The sequence below is a fragment of the Equus przewalskii genome, chromosome 16 (genome assembly GCF_037783145.1).
Source record: "Equus przewalskii isolate Varuska chromosome 16, EquPr2, whole genome shotgun sequence".
Classification (NCBI taxonomy): domain Eukaryota; kingdom Metazoa; phylum Chordata; class Mammalia; order Perissodactyla; family Equidae; genus Equus; species Equus przewalskii.
The window spans coordinates 19,850,552-19,874,277 of record NC_091846.1 but is presented as its reverse complement, the minus strand read 5'-3'; the positions used below and the strand labels follow the sequence as shown (position 1 = coordinate 19,874,277).

Sequence of the window (23,726 nt, the reverse complement as noted above, 5' to 3'; positions counted from 1 at the left end):
CTTCTAATTTTGCTGCATATAACCACCAACTAGATTAATTTTCCTAAAGCAGCACTCCATTAAAAATGTCTTCAGTTGTTCTATGGAGCCCACTGAAAAAAGTCCAAATTCCTTAACCTTGCATTTAACATCATGAGCAATTGGTTTATTTAAAGTACTCTCAATGTCCTGCATACATGTCACAACTCACCTTTACTAGCTCCTTTTCATTCCTCTAAACACCTTGTTCTTTTTCACTTCAATACTTTTTTCTCACAGTTTCCTCCTCCAACTGAAATCCTACCCACACTTCGAAACTCTCCCTGGCCTGTAACAATTTTCAATAGACCACTAGAGCAATATTAACAGGCGATGCTTTTGATTATGGGTTTTGGATTTCTTTCTATTAGGACTTAACAAGTATCACTCATACTACTGTAGGTGTTAAATAAATACAATAGAATGAAGAACCAACAGACAATACTTCATACAAATATAATATCTGTTCTGTAAGAGTTGAAAGGACTTCAGAAGAGAAAGTAAAATGACCACAGAAATTGAGAACCTCTCTATAAGGCCAGACTAAAAAACTATGCTGGCTCAATCAGAAAAAAAGGAAAGGAATATATAAAAAACCTCAGTGAAATTTACAAAACCTTAATTTCATGTACTACTTCATTGAATCTCTAACAAATAAAGGGAATACTACTTTACAGACCTTGTATAAAGTAAAAGTAAAAATTATCCTGAAGAGTTGATATAGATTTTAAGTATAAAAGGTTTCCAAAAGGGTTCAGTTTCATTCATAAATGATAGGTACATGAACATTATTAAAGACTGCTTAACGATCTTTGAAATACAATTCTTGTCTTCTAAGGGTAATATTAAAAGGACCACTGTCATTCTCTCCCACAAAATATCCTGTGATGTCCTGAGATACTGGAAAAAATACTAATCTGAAAAAAACAGTGTATTAACAAGATTGAATAGATATTAATTTATATAAATTTACCCATTATAAGAACCATATAGTGAATTCTGATAATTCATCATGATTTCCAAAAAAATTCATGTAAACAAGACCAGAAAATCTTTTCTACCTTAAACCTCCAGAATGAAAACACTGAATATAACTATAACCATGCAAGTCAACATGAATTTCCAAGACTAAGTCCTAAAAGATTGCAGGCAAACAATCAGAACTGTTTTCTAAGTCTTCATTTAAATTCTAAATTGTGTCCCAGAGACAAATCCTCATGTTACGCGATGTTTAGAGTCCAAAGAGAAACTCGTTACACCTCTGATTCTGTACACAGATGCCAATAATAAAAACATAAGTGTAGTATTGGAAGGAAAAAATGCCTTTTTTCTATTACCCATAATGTACAATAGAGTATACTAAAGCAAGTGACAGCATATCATAGCATTTTGGACATGTAATTCCTGTAAATTAGCCACCCCTTTAACTGACAGCAGAACTTTAAACTGAAAGCAGTTAAATAGTACTATTACAAAGTCACAGTCTCTCTAGTACTTACTAGTGTTGGAGAATTCTGATCTGGCCAAAAAGATTCTGGAACAGGCCAATGACCTATAGGAACCCCCGTTTTAGGATTTGGTCTGACATAAATGAGTTTGTGACAGCTATGCCAAGGCTGAGATCCAAAAGGCCTTGATATATCTGGCTGCCCATCTATAGCAAAGAAGTTAAGACAAAGAAAGCATATATCATTAAGGGAAAAAAACATGAAAGATTAAATTATATCCATTAGCATTTAACTTAATTAAAATGTCCCCTCATCCTTGGTCAATTCTGGATTTTCCCATTTTTCTTATATGGTAGAATACTATCATGACTGGTTAACATTTAGATTAGATTAAAATTCACTAAAGCACGGACTCTGCAAATTCCCACTCTGAGTTCAACAGTTGATAGGTCCCATAGCACCCTTTGCTTGCCCAGTAAAGATATGTAAACCATACTTTATGGTAAATACTTGTCTAACAGATGATATGTTTTCCCCACCAGATGATGAGAGCAAATGCCCAATTTCTTTCTATCTTTCTTTCTTTTTTTGAGGAAGATCAGCTCTGAGCTAACTGCTGCCAATCCTCCTCTTTTTGCTGAGGAAGACTGGCCCTGAGCTAACATCCATGCCCATCTTCCTCTACTTTATATTTGGGACGCCTACCACAGTAGCTTAGTAAATACGAGGTAAGTATTGCTAAATGAATATTTCTTTAAAATCATTTTAACTAAAGCCTAATGATTAAAAAAAGCTTAACATGCAAATCCAGATCCAAAGCATCTGCTTTTAATACAAAAGTATTCTAGCAAAACAGCAACTCTCTTCAACAGTTCAGTAAACATGTACTTAGTGCCTAACTCTAAGCCAAGTACAAAAATAATTTAAAAATACATTCCATGTCTAACATTCAATTACAATAAAAAGTTTGTTTTTTTAAACCAGACACAGTGATACAATTTATATAATCTTACCATCTTCTGCTCCTTCCCTGTAATCCCCTCTGAGAGTACCCATTTTTTTTGTCTCTATGACCTTTCTCTCCTCCCAATTGCCCACTCTAGTGGAACACCTCTGCCAAGTGTCATTATGACTTTCTAATTGTTGTTATAAGCTACATTGTACAATGCAGAAGGTCCCAGATACAAGCTGTCCATTGGTTCTAGTTTAACTCCTTACACCATATGGCTAATATAAATAGCTCCTGATCACAGAACTTAGAATAAAGCCACATGGAGCTTAGCTAGAGTTAAAAGAATCAAGCTTAATGGCAAAGACTGGTTCCTCATTTTTGGAACCACACAAACTATTTTGCGCTGACCAGTTTGATCCTTAGAAAAAATATAGTTATTTGAATTAAATAAACACCTAGGGTTGAACACCCTTGTGAATTAAGGGACATAGGAGAAGCACATATACTAGAGACAGGCAACGTTAAAACACTAGAAAGGAAACATGAGGTTGCTAATCTGTAAATGCTTAAAACGGTTTTTGGCTCTTAGAAAATTTCAGGCTATGAACAATCAATATAAAAAAATGACGCTACTGAACCACTATCAGTTTACCTTGACTTTCCTATTTAATCTTCCCTCTTTACCAAGAGCCGTTTTGTCATCTTAACTGTTTGGCCTTGTCAATCTTAAGGCCAAATTAGAGTAATTTTTCATTTCTAGCTGAATAATTGATAAAGCAAGTTTAGAATGTCTATAAGAAAAGTGCAATAATACCTTCTACAGGGGAAGGATCTGGTCCTGCTTTTTCAAAGTTTATCACTACCCCACTTTGCACTTTCTGCACCAAGGACTCCAGACACTGATTCAGCATTCTTGGAGAACATACAGAATATGAGCGGCCTGAGATAAAAGGAATAGTGAACTAGTTAGTTGCAGAAATTCCTACCTTTAGCAAGAAAGAACCATAATGGGGTTTCTGACACTGTTGATTAACAAAGTTCAATGGTAAATTTTGACTTATTTCATTATCTTACGGAAGAATGAACAAATACAGTTATTTTCAATCAACCAACAATTTCATTTGTGAGAGTTTTTTTCTAATTATAGGTATACAGAAAATAGTAATCTTGGTCTGAACAAACCACAGTGAAAAAGATCCACATTATATTTATTGTATTATATATATATTACAGGTGATTTAAAGTATATATATTATATATTAATAGATTCTCAATCATTTAATTATTTAATTGCTGGCAGTTATTGCATATTTTAAATATTTGCACTTTAATATACAGATAGTAGCATGTGCTTTTCTGAATTTCATTTAGCTTATATACTTGGGAATTACCTATCTTAAATGAATTTCCCTTTTGTATATTTTGTATATTTTAACCTATAGGATTTTTAGTTCAGAAGTATTAAAATGCGATTTTAGTGATTAAGTGATTACGTGAAAAGATCTCAGAGATTTTCAATAAATATATCTGGACTTGTTTTGTCCCATACTATAGTCAATGGCGACATATGGCTATTGAAAACTTGAAATATGGCTAGTCCAAATTGAGATGTACAGTAAATATAAAATATAAACCTGATTGTGTAGACTTAATATGAAAAAAATATAAAATCTCAATTTTTAAATATTAAGTTCATGTTGAAATATTTCGCATATATTGATTTAAATAAAAGGTATTATTGAAATTAATTTCACCATTTCTTTTTAATGTGACTACCATAAAATTTATAATCACATATGTGACTTGCATCATATTTCTATTATGTGTGCTGATCTAGACCAATGCTGAAAACCTTGACAACTAAAATTCAATCTTTAATCCAACACCTTACAAAGTTATTTGCAATAAGCTCAATATGGAAAAGTCCTACTCTTTTATAAATTTAACCAATGATTTCTGCACATGGCTATAATCATATGTGACATATCACATTACTCATATTGATTTATACTTAACATGATTTGCTAAAGGTTACTTGGAAAAGAGAACATTAGGCAGTAGTGTGATTCAAATCCTCAGTCAGCTTTATTTAGAAAAATAAGTATCCTATACATAACAAACAACTTACCTGTATTACCTGTATATGATAACGTTAGTCATAATCAGAAAAACACTGATCAATTACTGAGTGTCTATATGTCTGGCACTATTCTAATCACTTTACCATATTAATTTATTTAATCCTAGCAACAACCATATGGATTTTCTTCATTTTACAAATGAGAAAACTAAAGCATGTAGAGGTTGTTTAGTTTATCCAAGTTAATAAAGTAGTACAGCCAAGATTCAAATCCTTACAGGGTATTAGAAACTTTAATCTGGGTATGCTTTGTTCCTTGGAAATCATGATGTTAATTTGAAATCAATATTTAAAACAGAATGTCTATATGGAGTCAAAGTTATGTGAAAGAATTAGTAAATTAAAAATATTTTTTCCAGGGCCAGCCTTATGGCCGAGTGGTTAAGTTTGTGTGCTCCGCTTCAGCAGCCCAGAATTTCACTGGTTTGGATCCTGGGTGCGGACCTGGCACTGCTCATCAGGCCAGGCTGAAGCGGCATCCCACAAAGCACAACCAGAAGGACCTACAACTGGAATATATAACTATGTACTGGGAGGGGGACTTTGGAGATAAGAAGAAAAGGAAAAAAAGAAAAAGATTGGCAATAGATGTTAGCTCAGGTGCTAATCTTAAGAAAAAAAAAAAAAAAAAAAACAACTTCCAAGATAAACACATACATAAAACAATACATAAAAAGGCTGACCATCTTAACATACAAAGTATTTCGAAGACTATACAAAGGTTGAATATCTTACTTCATAAGACTTTAGCATATTCCCAAAATGTTAAGTGTAAAATTACAGCAATTCTCTGTACTCTCCTAACCTGTGTCACCATGAATTAATTGATTAGGAAAAGATAAGTAAATGAGTTACGTTCTTAGCATGAAATAAAATAACTAACAAAAATATTTTATGAAAATTAGAGAAAAAGTGAATAAACCTGAATCACTTGGAAAATAAAATCTATTAATTCTTTTGGAAATTAAAGAGGAAATAGCAAATATTGCTATCTTTACAAAATGAGCCTGTATCCTATGTGATGTTTCTCTTCTCTGTGTCAAAACTCAGCCCTTGGAATGTATGATACTTTGTATTGAAGCACAAAGTTTCTAGGATCACTAATTATGTTTGTGAGAAAGGCACACACCTTCAAGTCAAGAAGCTGTCTCACTCATGGTTATGTAGAGTCCACAAAAAAAAAATCAAGCTAAATATACTGAGTCTGAAGGCAGTAAAGTTAAAAAGAAAACTCCCACAGAAGTCTACTAGATTAGCATTTTAGTAAAACAAAAGAGACAAAAAGAACATTTCTAAATTGAACAACAACCCTTACAGAGGCTAAGAAAGTGAAATTTATTTAATCTGGAAAAGTCTCCTAATTTTTATAAAATGCTTTTTATCCTCAATACTCCCACCAAAAAACACGTCTGCTGGGCATTTTTTGATCTGATATCATGCCTGCACCTCCCCTAAACCTGCTTTTCCCCAGTGTACTCATCTAGGTCCATGGATAGCCATTCACCCTCCAGTCATCAGCTAACTGAATCATCTAGGAATCATCCTTGATTCTTTCTTCCCTCATTGTCCTCATCCTTTGTTCTCCTTTGCATCAGACCACCTCTTACCACCTCTAAACCTAACACTTTAGACCAAAGTACTATTATCTCCTACTAGTCTATCTGCTTCCATTCTTACTACGTTACTGTATATTCTCATCTAGCAGCTGAAGTTACCTTTCAGAAATAGAAACCAGATGTCACCTCCCATAAAAAAGTTCTCCAGGGGCTGGCCCCGTGGCCGAGTGGTTAAGTTCATGAGCTCTGCTTCGGGGGCCCAGGGTTTCACCAGTTCAAATCCTGGGTGCGGACATGGTACCACTCATCAAGCCATGCCGTGGCGGCATCCCACTTGCCACAACTAGAAGGACCCACAACTAAAAAAAATACACAACTATATACCAGGGGGCTTTGGGAGAAAAAGGAAAAATAAAATCTTCTAAAAAACACAAAAGTCCTCCAATGGCTTCTCATCACACTTGGAAAATGAAAAATATTTATTATGGCCTAAAAGGCTATTGCCTACCTTTCTAAACTCACCTGTTAACTTTCTACTCCTCCCTATGTAAGCTCCAGCCACAGCAGCCTTCCTGCTGCTCCCAAAAATATAGAGCATGTTACTTCCCTTAATATTTCCTCTGCCTAAATCTTCATATGGTTTACTTCATTATTCAGATCTCTGCTCAAACCTTAACTAGACTTATTCTGGTGATCCTTTCGTAATATATACAAATATTGGATAATTATGTTGTACACCTGAAACCAATACAATGTTGTATGTCAACTATACCTTAATTAAAAAATGGAAAAAAAAGAGGGTCGATGAACATGCTGTAACAATAATTTTAGAGGGATTAATATTTTTAAGATACAACCAGGGCTGATTTAATCCCTATTCAAACAAGTGGCTTAAACTTCAAGGTTAGAGATATGCAAATGCAATTTATAAAAGAATAATGGTTGTTTTATTTACTTCTTTAGACAACAAGTATCTCCAAGGATAAACAACATTTTAAACTGATTCAAACTGGGGTAAGTGTATCCTTTAGGTTAACAAAACAAAAGTCACCTGCTCAGAAGACTTCTCAAGAATATTCATTCTCTACCTCAAGTTACTCTCTACACCTTTACCCTAGTTTTTTCTTCCTAGTAAGTAGCACTCCCTAAAATATTATGTATTCATTTTAACTGATTTTTGTCACAGTCCAAAAATGTAAGCTTTCTGTCTATTGTTCCTGCTATAGTCTCAGCATCAAGAACAGTTATCCGGCATAGAGTGGGTATTCATTAATTACCTGACAATAAAAGAAAAATGCTTACAATGACAATTCTGCAATTTTTTAAAAAACATACACAAAAAATAACAAAATATTAATCAATTATTTTGGCAACACAGGCAAATTTCTTTCCAATTCTTACCTAGTGAACATGAATTATTCTATAATGAGGAAAATAAATGTACACACACTACTCTTATCAAGTTAAAAAAGTGCAAGGGAATTTATTAGCAGGAATTACATATTTGGATAGTGCAATACCAGTGGATATTAGCTTTTCTGTTCTTTCTACTTTTCTAGTGTTTTATCCTCAGAACTTTCTTTAGTGAATTCTTTTAAAATTAAAAAAAAAACATTGTTCAGAGATATGAAAAGATGAGTGGCATTTGAGCAGCTTCCCATTACTGCTAGCAAGAGCACGAACAGAGACAAATAAACCACTACATCAGGGGAGATTTGGGATGTATATTTGCGGAAAGCTTCCTAATTTCTTGACCAACTAAGGTTTGTGGGTCATTGGAAGATATTACCAAGGGAGACTTCAGAAACTTCTCCTCTGGAGATGTTCCTTTCAAAGAATAAACAAAATAACTTTAGTACATTACTGCCCAAAGGCAAGGATATTAACTACTACATGATGTCTCAGGTTCTTTTTAGACCCTCTGTGATTATACTACTCACTTCATTTCACACTCTGAATATTTTTGATCCTAGAAGACAAAAGTTATAGTACATACAGTCCTCTAACTTTATCATAACTCTAAGTTCAAAGTAAGTAAAGTATAGAAGGAATTTCCAATGGGAGAACGTTTAAATTATAGCCTCAGAGCCCTTCATCAATTTGTTAAATAAAAATCCTAGAGTTAAGGAAAAACACCCCAAAAAATCAGGATTTTTGCAAGTGGGCCAGTTCAAGGCTGAACACTAAAATTCCCTGAATACAAATGTGCTTCTACCTATAGAAACAATTATGACTATCACTGAAAAATATATCCATGCAGAGGGAATTGTTAGCAGTGAGTTTTCAAATTTAGATAAGTTTTCCCTTAAAAAAAATATATTCCTATACCTTTTTCCTATTATAAATCAAATTGTGAGGTATTACAAGAGTTAACCAAAAAGTACTTCTATAAAATAGAAACATTTAATAGTGTGACTAACCACTTCCTAAGTTATCCCCTTCACATACTTGTGTAGGATACCCTTTTCGTTTGTGAATTTTGCAGATTTCTAAAACCCACAGAATTTTAGAAGAAAGGCACCTAAAATATTAATTAGATTTTATGTTTTCCTTTAACTTATGTAGCTGGCTATGATGGACTCTCAATAAAGCACCGACTATGTTTGGAGACTATGTCACAGACCCCTGACATAGGTGAAAAAGTGATATGTAAGACTTGGACATTTTAGTATCAAATTCCTGAGGTGAGAACTAAAATGTTCCATGAAAGCAAGAATACCGTGTCTGTCATATTCACTACTGACATCCTAAAGCATGGAACAGTGCTTGGTACACAGTAGGCACTCAACACATTTGCATATGAATTTAACCTACCTATTAACCAATTCCACATTATAGAAGTGCTGAGTCTATTACACATTTTGTTTCAAGAGTATCATTCACTTAGCATGGCTAGACTAGTTGGACTAGCTGGCTAAGACTGCACTACCTGTTTCCTCTCACCTCTAATTTAGCTTCCTCTTTGCCTCTGGGGAAAACTGCACTTAACCAGACATTAATCATTACATGGATAATGAGATGATTCGCAAAACATTTTTCACAGAAAATAATTCTACAGCATTTGTAAATCATTGGCAGTCTTTGTGGATAAAAAAAACTTAACTCCAAATACCAGCATTTTCTATATGGGTAGAAAAAAATTACCATTCATTATCAGATCCAATGGTATTCATATCCTATTTAAATCAGATCATAGATCTTCATCAATGTAGTTTTAAAACCATATGTCTACTAATTCCTAGTATTAACTTGTTAAACAAAAATAAACATGAAGTTTTTGAAATGTACATTTTAAAACATCAGAAAACTCTACTTTAAGTCACTGAATTACTGCCAGCAAAAAACTTACCGCCTGTCACTTCACACATTGGTGTGATTGCAGAGTCATCTAAAGGCACACCTGTCAATTGTTCTGATTCTACTGACATGGTGCCAGGCAACCGCAACACTAATGCAAAGAGTCTCTGATCCCAGCGAAAAGGTTCCTTGGTCAATTCACTTCCAGGCAAAGGAGAATTAAGAGGTAAATGGAGCTGAAAGTAAGGGGAGGAAAAAAACAATAAGATTTCCACATGCTATTTTTCCCAAAAGGACACATTAATCATGAGTCTCCTATGACTTAAAAAATAAGCTCAAAAACAAAAGCTTATACAGATATAACTAAAATAGCACATGAGATATTGTTACTTCAGTTTTCTTAACCTTTACTCTGAAGACCTCAATTGATAAAAATCTATTACTGTAATGCTTTTCAGATTTCAATTCAAGTAACCACCAGGTGCTAAACTGCTTCCAAATAAATTTCATTTAATCATTAAAACAACCCTATGATAGATACCTTATTATTCCCATTTTCTAGATTTAAGAGAATGGGTCTCAGAGAATAAATGATTTAGCCTCCCGGGTCCAAGTCAGTCCTTCTGTTATACCACAGCAGCCTCAAGTACCTCCACAGTTAATAATTTCAAAAATGCTTCATTTTATACAAAACATACATTCCCAAAGTGTTTGCATAAAAGTAATTTTGTCATTCTAATTACACGTTAAATATATCAAAGGTAATGATTCTTACCACGTATGAGTAAAGGTAGAGGGTTTGGGAGTTTTTTCAAGTGTTTCTTAATAGATGTCTCTCCCCATCCCCATCAAAGCTGCTAAATCAAAAACTGAGATTTTTAAGAATCTTAAAAAGCTTTAAAGTGATGTTTCTAAGGGGCACCTCTGTACCAACAGAGTAACAGAGTACTAACAGAGTCCACACATCAAGCTCAGCATAACTCAATGGGGACGACCAGACAGCATGCATCTTATGATGTGATGTAACAGAAGTACACAACATTGAAAGGAAAGAAAAAGAGAAAGAGAAGGAAAGACTGAATATGAATCTAATCAAGCCTTTAGTTCTAACTACCATTTTACAGGGACTACTGGGGATACAGGATCAAGTTAAACACCACCACAAGGGAGCAATCAGTCAAATTCAGAATGTGGGACATTCCACAGGACAGATGACCTAGTTTCTCCAATAAATCAATGGCATGAAAAAGCAAAGCGTGGGGAGGGTTGCTGGAACTGTTATAGAATAAGAGACAAAACAATCAAAAGCAAAGATTTTTGAGACAATGGGAAAAAATCTGACATATATCTTCCTGGAATTATTAATATTTTAAGTGTAATAATGACATGGTACTCAGAAACACAAAAATCGTATCACTTATGAAATTTTAAAAACTAAAAATAAAGCCCAGGATCAGCATACTCAGGGACTTATTTATATAAATATTGGAGTTTTCTTTAAAATATAGAACACACTTTAAAATTATCACTTCCAAATTAATTGCTAGAGTTTATACTACTTTAGTCATAAAGCAAGACATGATTGTATTGCTTACAGTCTTTCTATTTCTCACCTCAAAGATTTCCGAGCTTGATAAATCTAGGGATTGAAGTCATTCTATACTGACTTAAGACTCAAGCTTCTTCATTGACTTATACCAAACCATTAAAAAAAAAGATCAGACTCTATTCTAAGAGTTCGTACTGAAGCTCTTCTAAACTGGCACCTCTCTCCAAAAGATTCATGACAAGAGAATGTGCTGCAAGACTTTATCAAGATCAGCCAAGGTTTTATGGCCACGGCCAGGAGTCCTGAGCTCTTCCTCTGGCACTAATCCTACTTAAGGCAGAAGTCAGAGTTGCAATAAGGAAGGAATGCTGAAGAAATCTGGGCCAGGATGTTCTCTGAGGAAGGTTTTCTAACTGCAAAGGCTCTGTGACACTGCAAAACCGCTCAGGAACTCCAAGCCCTTGCTGCTATTACCACACCCTGTCAGAAAATAAGAAAATACTGTTTCCATCATCTCCTGTTACTCCAAACCAACCACTTTGTACTTGGGAAGCACAACTACCAAGTGCTTGGTCATTTTCTCTCCAAGATCATAGAACCATCAAAGCATCAGTGACACTGGCAGAAGAGGGTTTCAACTGTTAATGCAGTTGCTCTGGGAAGTAATGGATACGTGGAACTGTCTCAAGAATCTAGTAGATAACAGTACTGCACAGACCCCAATAATATATATATAATAATATATAAGTGGTGGACAGGACACCCCAAACTATGTACATATACACACATACACACACAACTAATCAGATAATAATCACATACACACACACACCACAAAACTAATGAGATAATAATCACATACACACACAAAACTAGTCAGATAATGATGAGCATCTACAAGGGAGACAATACATAATGAAATAATTGGCCTTCGGCTGTAAACTGCTAGATTTAGAATGTATTTCAAGTAAAACAAACAAAAAAACCAAGAAGGGTCACAGGCATATTTTACACATAGCTATATCAGTTTTATAAACTTGTCAAATTTTTATTCACTTTTCTATTTCTGATTATTTCCACTTTCCCATATCACTACCACCCACTCTCATCACCAAAGAGGAGGGGGAAAATCCCCTATAGCTGAAATGTACTAGTAAAATAGGAAGGAGCAAGGCAGGCAAAAGGCAAAAAGTCTGAAGGAAAAAGATTCTTAAGAGAATTGAATTACTCTGAAGTCTACAGCCGAAATTCTAGCAACATCTTAAAATCACAAAGTGAGGTCTTTCTGAATATATGGACTTTGAGAATCAAGGCAAAGTGCACAGAAATCAAGAAAAATATAAAATTAACCATTAAAATGTGCAATAAATATGAACAGATAATTCCCAAAAGTAAAAAACAGGTTAAAAAAAAAAAAACCCAGGAAATCCATAAGGCCTACAAGTATGTGGAAAGATGCTCAAATATACTAATAATCAAACAAGACAAATTAAAATATCAGTGAAATACCATTTCACACCCATCACATTAGCAACATTTAAAAGTTTGACAATATCAAGTGATGACAACTATATAAAGCAATGGGAACCCTCCATCATTCCTACATACAACCATTGTGGAGAACAATTTGATAATATCTGTTAAGCCGAAGAAGAGTATACCCTAGGACCAGCAACACCACCTCTAGTTATACATCTTAGAGAAACTCTCACATAGTTTCACAAGAAATCACATAAAAAGAATACTGTCTACAACATTATTTAAAACAGAGGAAAATTGGAAACCACCTAGAAGTCCAATAAGGGAATCGATAAATAAACTGATCTGCTCATAAACCAGAGTTGAAATTAATAAACTAGATCTCTAAGATCCAACATGGATAGATCTCAAAGCAATATTTTTTGGATAGCATAACATACATACATTCGTGCATGCATACATTGATGAATTTTCACAAATTGAATGCCCTTGTGTAACTAACACTTATATCAAGAAACAGAATCTTTTAAATTTATGTCCCCTCCAGCCACTACCTCCTCTCTAATTGCTTAGTTTTGCCTGATTTTGAACTTGATATAAGTGGAATTATAGAGTATGGTCTCTCTGGTCTATGGTTTGTTTCATTCAATATTATGGGGGTGAGATTCATCCATACTGTTGCATATTTAAGTGTAGATCATTAATTCCCATTGCCATATAGCATGTGTGTGTGAGAGAGTGAGAGAATATACTATAATTTATTTATCCAATTTTTTCTTGACAGGCATTTGGGTTGTTTCTAGTTTGGGCATATAATGAATATGCACAACTATAAAATTATAGTACATGTCTTTACGGGAAACATATTTATGCATTTCTGTTGGGTTCACACCTACTAGCAGAATTGTTGGGTCATAAAGTATGAATATATTTACTTTTATCGGGTACTGCCAGTTTTCCCAAGTGGTTGGACCAATTTATACTCCAACCAGCAGTGCATGAGAATACCAGCTGCTCCATATCTCCTTCATCAACACTTAGTATTGGCTGTCTTTTTCATTTTAGCCATTTTGGTGTGTGTGTAGTGGTGTCTTGGTGGGGTTTTAATTTCCCTGACATCTACGGAAGCTGAATACCTTTCACACATTTCTTGGCCATTTTTGCTGTGCTCTTTTGTGAAGTGCCTGTTAGTCTTCTGCTTGCTTTTTAAAAAATTGAGTTCCTAGTCTTTTTCTTATTGATCTGAAGGATTATTAATATATTCCAGATGAGTCCTTTATTGGATGTAGGTATTACGAATATCTTCTCCCACTTTGTGATCTCTTTCACTGTTTTAGTGGTATATTTTAATAAATAGAATTTGTTATCTTAATATATTTTTTCCTTTCATGGTTAGTACTTTTTGTGTCCTCAAAGATCATGAAAATGTTCTACGCTTTCTTCTAAAAGATTTATTATTTTACCACTTACACTTAAACCTGATTTGGGACTCAGCTAACACTGAACTAAAGCTCAAATTTTAATTATTTACTTATTCACTGAACACCTACCATAAGCATGGCATTATTTCAGGATCTAGTAAGGAATATACCAAGCCAAATAAAGAAGATCTGAGATAATGTTTTAGCTAGCTCATGTTAAGAGAAACTATTGTAAAATCTCAGATGACCAGGATTCTCATAATTTGTAGAATGTAAAAATAAATAAAAGTCAGCAAACAGTGAAAGAAGATAAATTTATTTTTAAAACATCTTTAATACAGGAACCAAACAGATTTCTCCTGGCATACAATCTAACTGGCTCCTGGATGATGATCACACCAGAGCCTACTATGAGAGTCAAGGTTGAACGATTTGTACCAACACTTAGGAGGTTTCCCCTTGCACTTGGATATTCTACCAACTGGTTCTATTACTGAAGTAATTCAAATTATACATCCTTTAATAATTGTACTTCCCACCTTAAGTTGTTTGTTTTTTTTTAAAGATTGGTACCTGAGCTAACATCTGTTGCCAATCTTTTTTTTTTTCTTCTCTTCTCCTCCTTAAAGCCCCCCAGCACGTAGTTGTAGGTCCTTCTAATTGTGTTATGTGGGATGCCGCCTCAGCATGGCCTGATAAGTGGTGCTAGGTCTGCACCCAGGATCTGAACCGGTGAAACCTGGGCTGTCGAAGCAGAGCGCACGAACTTAACCACTTGGCCGTAGGGCTGGCACCTTCCCACCTTAAGTTTTAATGACCTATTTACTTGGCTGCCTATCTTACCAGTTGGAGAGAGTGCAAGGAGAGGGATTTGACTCTTTTCTGTGTTCCCCCATAGTACTTGTCAAAGGAAAGAATAAAGGAGGTCCCTCTCATTCCGACAGCCTAAGAACAGTACAAGAGTAAGAGGGGCAGCGTGAGGGGTGCAATCAGAGACAACCACCTCTTAGTGTCCTGCCAACAAGATTTGTGCTCCCCTCCCACCACCACACATAAAGATGTGGATACAAACACACAAACACAGCTTCCATGGTAATGTCTGTAGGTCAGAGAACCAAGCTACAGTCTTATTTCCAAGAGCTGCGAGCGTTATCCTCTCCTAACGTAAGTAGCTAATCCTATGACTCTTGTATGTGTCCATACATGAGGATACAAAGACATAAGCTGAAAAACCTGCCTGACACCTAGAGCAGGGATGGAGAAACGATTCCATATGTTGAGCCATAACAACTACCCCATCTAGATCAGTGTATAATACTCATGAGAAGTTACATATGGACATACTTCCACTGAGGCCCACACAATATAACCTCATAAATTCTTGGCTTATTCAGAGATACAAAGAACATGACCATGTATTATTTCTTGCCAAGTTTTCTTACCTCGCAAACCAAACCATGACTTTTCTTTATAGTTTAATGCATTGGGCTAGTACCAATGAACTTGGCACAGTATCAAAGAAGTAATTAGGTCATTATTAATAGACAATTTTTAATTGTTATCATGTGAGGCCTTTTTAAAAAAATAAGAATGGGGATCAAAAAATCAAGCCATAACTCAAGAAATTATTTAATGAAAGGCAACACATTAGACATTGTAATTTCCTACCTTCGAGAACATGTAAATAAATAACTGTAATATGTTATGACATGTACAATAGTAAAAGTATGCATGATGTACAGAGGAATAAGTGATCATCTGGGGGATGAACCAGGGAAGGCTCACAGAGGATGTAGCATCTGAGTAAGTTTGAAGAACGAAGTTTACTGAGAATCTAGAACCGTTTGCAGATTAGAAGGCATATACAGAGTAAAGACTATGATCAAAAACCTAGGAGGTAAGAAATAAAAAATACTGGGATAAAAAACTAAATTAAAATTCAAAACTACTAGAGAGTAAGGTACAGAGAAGGAGAGAAATTGAAGATTTTAAGAATGGGTAAGGTTTTAATCTGTGGGAGACAGAGGAATAACATTCAAGGAAAGGCAGCATGCAAGGAACATAATAGGAAGCATTCAGGAAATTAGTAGCCTAATCCAAAGGATCAAGCTTAGAGAAAATATAGAGAAATGATAAGGAATTTTTCTTCATCTGCTAGTCATTTCCTAGTCTTTTCACTCTACTAAAACAACTCCCACTCTAAGACATTAATGATCTTCTTTTGGTCCTTGTGGTAGATGAGTGTGGTGAAAGTGTTCCAGGCCTAAGCCTTAACAGGCCTCACAGCTTCGTTGTTACCCCCTTGGGAGCCGGCTGCCGTGTGAAGAAGCTTGAACCAGACTACTGATTGATAAGAGATCACATGGAGAGACAGAAGCCACAGGGACAAGAAGCAAGATGCCCAGGCAACAGTGCATCAAAGCCCCAGACATATAAATGTGGCCATCTTGGATGTTCCAGCTCCAGCTAAGCCCCTAGTTGAAGGAAGCCAACCTACAGAATCTTAAGAAATAATAAACTGTTGCTGTTTTAAGCCACTAAGATTTAGGATGATTTGTTACACAGAAATAGATAACTAAAGGAGTCATTAAATCTAGTGGAGATTTTTCAGATTTGGCTTCCCAGCAGTATTCAAAACTATTTACCACTCTTCTAGACACTCTTCCTTTGGCTTTCACACTGAAATATTCTCATGTTTTTCTTCCTCTTCTCTGGCTGCTCTTCTGTGTTCCACTCCAGATTCAACCTCCAATAACCTAGCCATTAAATGCTGTAGATCATCAAGGATCAGTCTTAAGCGCTGGCCAATTTATACTCTAGACCCTCAACCCACCTACCCGGAGCTTCAATTACTATTTATACTCAGATAATATTTAAAAATTTTATACATCCAGCCTAGATCTTTCTTCGGAGCACCAAATATTCTTTTGCCTACTTAACATTCCCTCATGAATGGCTCAAAGTACCTCAAACTCAACATGTTCAAAACTGAACTCATGATTTTTCTCCACCCAAAATGGGACTCTTTCAACATTTCCTAGCTCAGTGAATGGCACCATAATCTATCCAGTTTTGCAAGAAACCATCTCCTTCCTCCTTCTACCCCCAAATGCAATAATGTCAGCAAATCTAGTCAATTTAACCTTCTAAATATCTCTTGATATTGTTGCTTCTTTCTGTCTCTTCTACCATCACGAATCTCCTTGGCCAAGCTCTTGTCAGGACTAATGCAACAATGCCTAACTGATCTTCCAACATCCACTTATCTTCCCCTCCCCTGCCCCTGACTTCCAAATAAAACTCTTGGACGGCTTCCTATTGCTTTTATGTAAATAACAACATTACTTAGGATGGCCTCAAAGCCCCTTGTGTGGTCAAACCCAACCTTCTTTTCCATTTTGTACAATGATACCTCTTCTTTTATGCTCCAAGTCACATAAGCCTTCTTCCAGTCCCTTGTTCTTAAAACATACTCCCTTTGGGAAAGAGCCTTCGTACAGTCCCTCTGCCCAGTATGACCATCCTTCCCACTTGTTGTGTAATAAATCCTACTCATCTCTTCAGATCTTAGCTTTCCATGACAACATTGACTAGATCTAGTGCACCCTTATTGTAGGCTCTCATAGCATATATTCCTCCTTTTTGCGTGATATATAATAATTGCAATTCCACTTTTATCTACGTGATATTGTTACTAATGTTTGTCTTTTCATCTTGACCCATGGGGGCAGAGCACCTGCTTGTTTTCACTCACCATTTGATCCTCAGAGCCTAGCTCAGTGTCTGGCTCACAGAAGAGACACAGTAAATATGGCTTAATGAATAAATGGATAGATGAATAAATAAGGTAACTGGCAACTTAGTGAAGGGTATACAACTTAGTGAAGGATATTGAGAATCTAGTGGACAATGGAAAGCAATGAAACATTTTGAACTGTAGAATAATACACTTGAGTAGTGTGCTTTAGAATAATGATTGCCATAGTATGACAGATTGAAGGGAACCAAGACAAGTTAAGGAGCTACTGTAATAGTTTAAGGAAAGTACTAAGGTGATTGATAGCAAAAAGAATAGGAATGAAAGGAAGAAACAGATTAATGAAAGCAAAAAGCAAGGGACTGATACCAAAGACAATTACAGAGGAAAAAAAATATAGAATATGATATGTCCTAATGCCCTGATGCTTTCTCTACCTCTATTATAGTGATGATTCATGTTCAAACATTTGAACATGTTCAAAATAATAACACAGTACTGTAATATATGAGCCGTAATTTTTTTAAAAAACTATAAAACTCAGTTCCAAATACATACACACACAGCAGAAAAGAGTATTTTTCTCAAAAGATGTACAATAGTGTTATCAACTCCAATGTATAACTACACATAACCATTAAATAATATTTCAAATTATTCAGCATCTAACATAAAACATTTAAACTGGAATAAATTATAAACAGATCAGAAGGTTAAGTTAAAGCACCTTGATAAAGAAACTTAAAACATAATAATACAGTGAAAGCTCTGTGAATCATTTTGTGGGCCATTATTTTGTAGGTAACTGAAAGCACTAAATGCTTCAAGCAAAAAAACTTATCAACAAACTTTCAACAGTAAATTATATATGTCCCTAACTTCTGGAAACAGACTGTGCCTCCTAAAAATAACAATAATATTTCCCTAATTCAAAGAAGTAGGGAGATAAAAAGACTTAAAGAACTCTTGTTCACACCAAATATTACCCAAAATCACACAGCAAATTAACAGACTGGCAATTCCATCACTGACTGAACTCTGTAACAAGGTTTCAATTAGATATCCTGCTTGAATCATCTCATTTAATCCTCCAACATACCAATTACCTATAACTCAGACTCTAAAATGTATCATCGATTTAATACATTTCTTCACTTCCCCAAAATTTAACATTAAACATACATAAAAACTTTTCCAACAATAGCACATAATTATCCACACAAGTGCATATCCCTTTCTTCTTCCATATCACAGAGCTTCATAGAGTTTGAGTACCACAGAGTTTGAGTCTAAGTCTCCACGCTGGGTCTAGAAGTTCTTCTGAATCCCTTTCGGCCATTAGAAGTTAAGCAGAACATCAGAGTCATATTTTACAGCCTGTGCTTATGATCTTGACCTCTTGAGCACCTTTAGTTTGAATAGTGTAATTTCAAGGTATATCAAAGTCTACTAGTATTAGTCTTAGAATATTTTTGTATGTATTCTCTTTATGTCAATCATAAATTACTTGGTGATATAGTGCTTCTCTTTAAAAAGCTGGCTTTGGACAGATGTTTGATTCCTCAGTAATCTTCATAATCAGTAAAACAGTCATAATACCATCTCATAGCTTTTAAAGTTTTACCTCTCATCTCAGAAATTTGGCAATTTCAACTGCCTCTATTTGCAACTGCCTGTTGTATGTGAGCTGATTTATTATATGTATCATATTTTTTCTGTCTCAATACTAACTCACCATAAGGTAATAATTTCCTTAAAAAATTTTTAAGGGGGGCCGGCCCCATGGCTGAGCAGTTAAGTTAGCGTGCTCTGCTTCAGCAGCCCAGGGTTCCACCAGTTTGGATCCTGGGCATGGACATGGCACCGCTCATCAAGCAGTGCTGAGGCGGCATCCCACATGCCACAACTAGAAGGACCTAAAACTAAAAAAAATATATACAACTATGTACCAGGGGTCTTTGGGGAAGAAAAGAAAAAAATTTAAATCTTTAAAAAAAAATTTTAAGGAAAAATTATGAATCCAAATTTATGTTAAACCTCTACGAGACTTCTGGTTAAAAACATATAACAATCAGATATAATACGTGAACCATGTTTGGATTCTGATTCAAACAAAATGTTGACATTTCTGAGACAAGTGGGAAAACTGAGCTATAGATTGGATATTATATTATTTATTGGACCTCTTAAAATTGTCATTAAGCTATAAAGATAAATTTAGTTAAAATTGATAATATTTAAATTTAGTAAAATTTATTAAAATAAGTTAAAATTTTGTTAGGCTATAAAACATTGCTGATGTAGATATATATATTTAGATGTCCTTATATGTTAAAGATGCATATGGAAGTATTTATAGAGGACATGATACAGTGTCTGGAATTTACTATAAAATATTCCCCAAAAAGCATGTATCGGGGTAGGGGCAGAACAGATAAAACAAGACCAGCAAAATGTGGATCATTATTGAAGCTGGGTAAGGGCTCTTGAGGTTTATTATTTTATTTTCCCTACTTTTGTGCATGTTTGAAAGTTCCACAGTAAAAGGGTTTTTTTTTTTAAGATTGGCACCTGGGCTAACATCTGTTGTCAATCTTTTCTTTTTTTTTTTTTGCCTTCTCCCCAAAGCTCCCCAGTACATAGTTGTATATTCTAGTTGTGAGTGGCTCTGGCGGTGCTATGTGGGATGCTGCCTCAACATGACCTCATGAGCGGTGCCATGTCTGCACCCAGAATCTGAACTGGCAAAACCCTGGGCCACCGAGGCAGAATGTGCAAACTTAACCACTCAGCCGCAGGGCTGTCCCCTAAAAGTTTTTAAAAATTGGACATATATGAGTAACCAACACAACAAATCACATACGCAAGCAATTAAAAGCTTCCGTGGAAAGAAAAATGAGAATAAGAAGTCTTGCTTTTATTACTAGCTCTCCTGTAAACTAATTATTAGCCAAATGTTCATGTTACTTAAACTGAAATATTTCAACTCTTTTAAATAAAATACGAAAATTTCATCTAACATGAAGTGCTAGCAAAGCAAATCATTCAGCCCAAGTGAGAGCTAAATGACCCACGCCCATGCCTAAATATGCACCCACACAGGCAGTACCAGATAAAAGTCCATCAAAGGTAACTTCGCAGCTGAAAGCTAAGAAACTTCTCCTAATTTCAGAAATGCTGAAAGGAGGGGATGGCCCTGTGGCAGAGTGGTTGAGTTTGCACGCTCTGCTTTGGCGGTCCGGGTTTCGCCAGTTCAGATCCTGGGCGCTGACCTGGCACCGCTAATCGGGCCACGCCGAGGCAGTGTCCTGCATGCCGCAACTGGAGGGACCCACAACTAAAATGTACAACTACATACTGGGGAGCTTTGGGGAGAAGAAGGAAAAAAATTAAAGTTAAAATTAAGAAAAAATTTTTAAAAAAAAAGAAATGCTGAAGTAGGTAGGGAATGGGTAGATAATATTTCTTAGCATCAAAGAAATACAGAATTATCATTTGGGGGTGGGAGGAGGATAAGGAAACCTTGATGCAAAGAGACTGATATATTTGTCCAAGCTACTGCAGGTTCTAGAAAAACCGAGATTTAAACCCACATTCGCGGGGGCCGGCCCTGTGGCCAAGTGGTTAAATTTGCAAGCTCGGCTTCGGCAGCCCAGTTTCACAAGTTTGGATCCTGGGCGTGGACATGGCACTGCTCATTAGCCCACGTTGAGGTGGCGTCCCACATACCACAACTGGAAGGACCCACAGCTAAAATATACAACTATGTACTTGGGGGATTTGGGGAGAAAAAGCAGAAAAAAAAGAAGATTGGCAATAGGTGTTAGCTCAGATGCCAATCTTTAAAAAGAAATAAAATAAAATAAACCCACATTCTCCCACTTTGCTACATCTTTGTTACATAACTGGATTCCCACCTAAGGTTTACACTGTGCCATATACTGTCATCCTACTAAAATGTGTTTTTCTGCTGGACCTTACAGTATATAATTTCAGATTGCTGCTTTCTGGGTTCCTATATCTAATTACTTAAATCACCACTTTTGTGCATTAGTTTCCTCATCTATAAAATATATAACAGGAAGATGCACACACACACACAAACACATACAAGGTTTAACATTAAAAATTAATCAGTGTAATTCACTACATTAACAACATTAAAAAAGAAAAATCACATGATCATCTTCACATATGCATAAAACATCTGACAAAATTCAATACCCATTCATGATTTTTAAAAAAAACCCTCAGCAAACTGCGAACAAAGGAGAACTTCCACAACCTGATAAAAAGAATATACAAAAAACCTACAGTTAACATCACACTTATATGGTGAAAGGTTTCACTCCCCACCCCATCTCCCAAGATCAGGAAGAAGGCAAAGATGTCTGTTCTCACCACTTCTACCAGTACATGAAGGCAAGAAAAAGAAACAAAAGGCAGACAGCTATTGGAAACAAAGATGTAAAACTATCTATAGTCACAGACAACATGATTTTGTACGCAAAAACTTCCAAGAAATATAGAAAAAGCTACTAGATAATAAATGAATTTAGGAAGGCTAAAGAATGCGAGGTCAACATACAAAAATCAACTGTATTTCTATGTACCAGCAACAAATAATCAGAAATTGAATGTTAAAAAAAACTTTTTACAATAGCATCAAAATATATGTGCAAAACTTTTATAATGAAAACTACAAACTGCTGAAAAAAATCACTTAAAAAATCTGAGAGATATACCATGCTCATGGATCAGAATAACCAATAATATAAAATGTTGATTTCCCCCAAATTAATTTAAAGATTCAATTCAACTCCAATCAAAGGTGCAGTAGGCTTTCACATAAAAATTAACAAGCTGATTCTAAATTTATACAGAAATACAAAGGACCTAGAATTGACAAAGCAATTTTGAAAAGTAAAATGTTGGAGACTTTAACCGACTTCAAGACTTAAAGCTACACTAGCCGAGTGTTGTATAGGCAAAAGACAGACATAGAGAGCAAAAGAACAGAAAGTCCAGAAATGGACACACAAATATGTGGCCAACTGACTTTCGACAAAGATGCCACGGCAATTCAGTGGGGGAAAGGATTATCTTTTCAACAAATGGTACTGATACAATTAGTTAGTGATGGTGAAAAAAAATGAACCTCAACACTTTCCTCCCATCATACATAAAAATTCTAAAAGAATCATGACCCTAAAAGTAAAAATTCACACTATAAAACTCCTTGAAGAAAATATAGGGGAAAAATCTTAGTAACATTGGGTTTGGCAAAGATTTCTGAAATAGGACACAGACAGCACAAACTACAAAAGAAAAAAATAAATTTAAAACATTTGTTCTTTGGGGTGGGCCCCATGGCTGAGTGGCTAAGTTTGCACACTGCTTTGGCGGCCAAGGGTTTCGCCAGTTCGGATCCCGGCCTTGGACCTAGCTCCACTCATCAAGCCATGCTGGGGCAGTATCCCACATGCCACAACTAGAAGGACCCACAACTAAAATATACAACTACGTACTGTGGAGCTTCAGGGAGAAGAAGGAAAAATAAAAAAATCAAATCAAATCTTTAAAATCTACATTTGTAAAAAAAAAAACTTGCTCTTCAAAATACACTATGAAAAATGAAAAGGAAAGCCACAGACTGAAAGAAAATATTTAAAAACGTGCATCCAATAAAGGACTTGTATCCAGAAAATGTAAAAGACTTATAACTCAATAATAGCAAAACAACCAACCAGTAAAAAATGGGCAAGAAATCAGAACATTCACTTCATCAAAGAAGATATAAAGATGGTACATAAGCACATGAAAAGATGTTCAATGTCATCAGTCATTAGGGAATGCAAACTAAAACCAAAATGAGATAGCACTGCACACCTACATATTGTCTAAAATTTAAAAGACTAAAAAAAGTGTTGGAAGGGTACAGAGCTACTACAACTCTCATACATTGCTGGTGGAAATGCAAAAGAGTACTGCCACCTTAGTAAACAGTTTGACAGTCTCCTATAAAGTTAGATATACACTTACCATACGACCCACCAACTGCACTCCCAAGTATATATCCAAGAGAAACGAAAACATGTCTAAAAAAGGA

The 23,726-nt window shown here is 35.3% G+C and overlaps 1 protein-coding gene across 3 annotated transcripts in view; it reads right to left on the bottom strand.

Annotated features, from left to right (window-relative positions):
• The window catches only part of INTS6 (integrator complex subunit 6), an 85,962-nt gene that overhangs the window by 20,979 nt on the left and 41,257 nt on the right, over window positions 1-23,726 (bottom strand). For all 3 annotated transcript variants that reach the window (XM_070578810.1, XM_070578809.1, XM_070578811.1), the window contains 3 exons: window positions 9,464-9,647; window positions 3,233-3,358; window positions 1,518-1,672 (listed from right to left, as the gene is read on the bottom strand). In XM_070578810.1, the coding sequence (XP_070434911.1) occupies window positions 1,518-1,672; window positions 3,233-3,358; window positions 9,464-9,647 (465 nt within the window). The remainder of the gene's footprint in view (window positions 1-1,517; window positions 1,673-3,232; window positions 3,359-9,463; window positions 9,648-23,726) is intronic.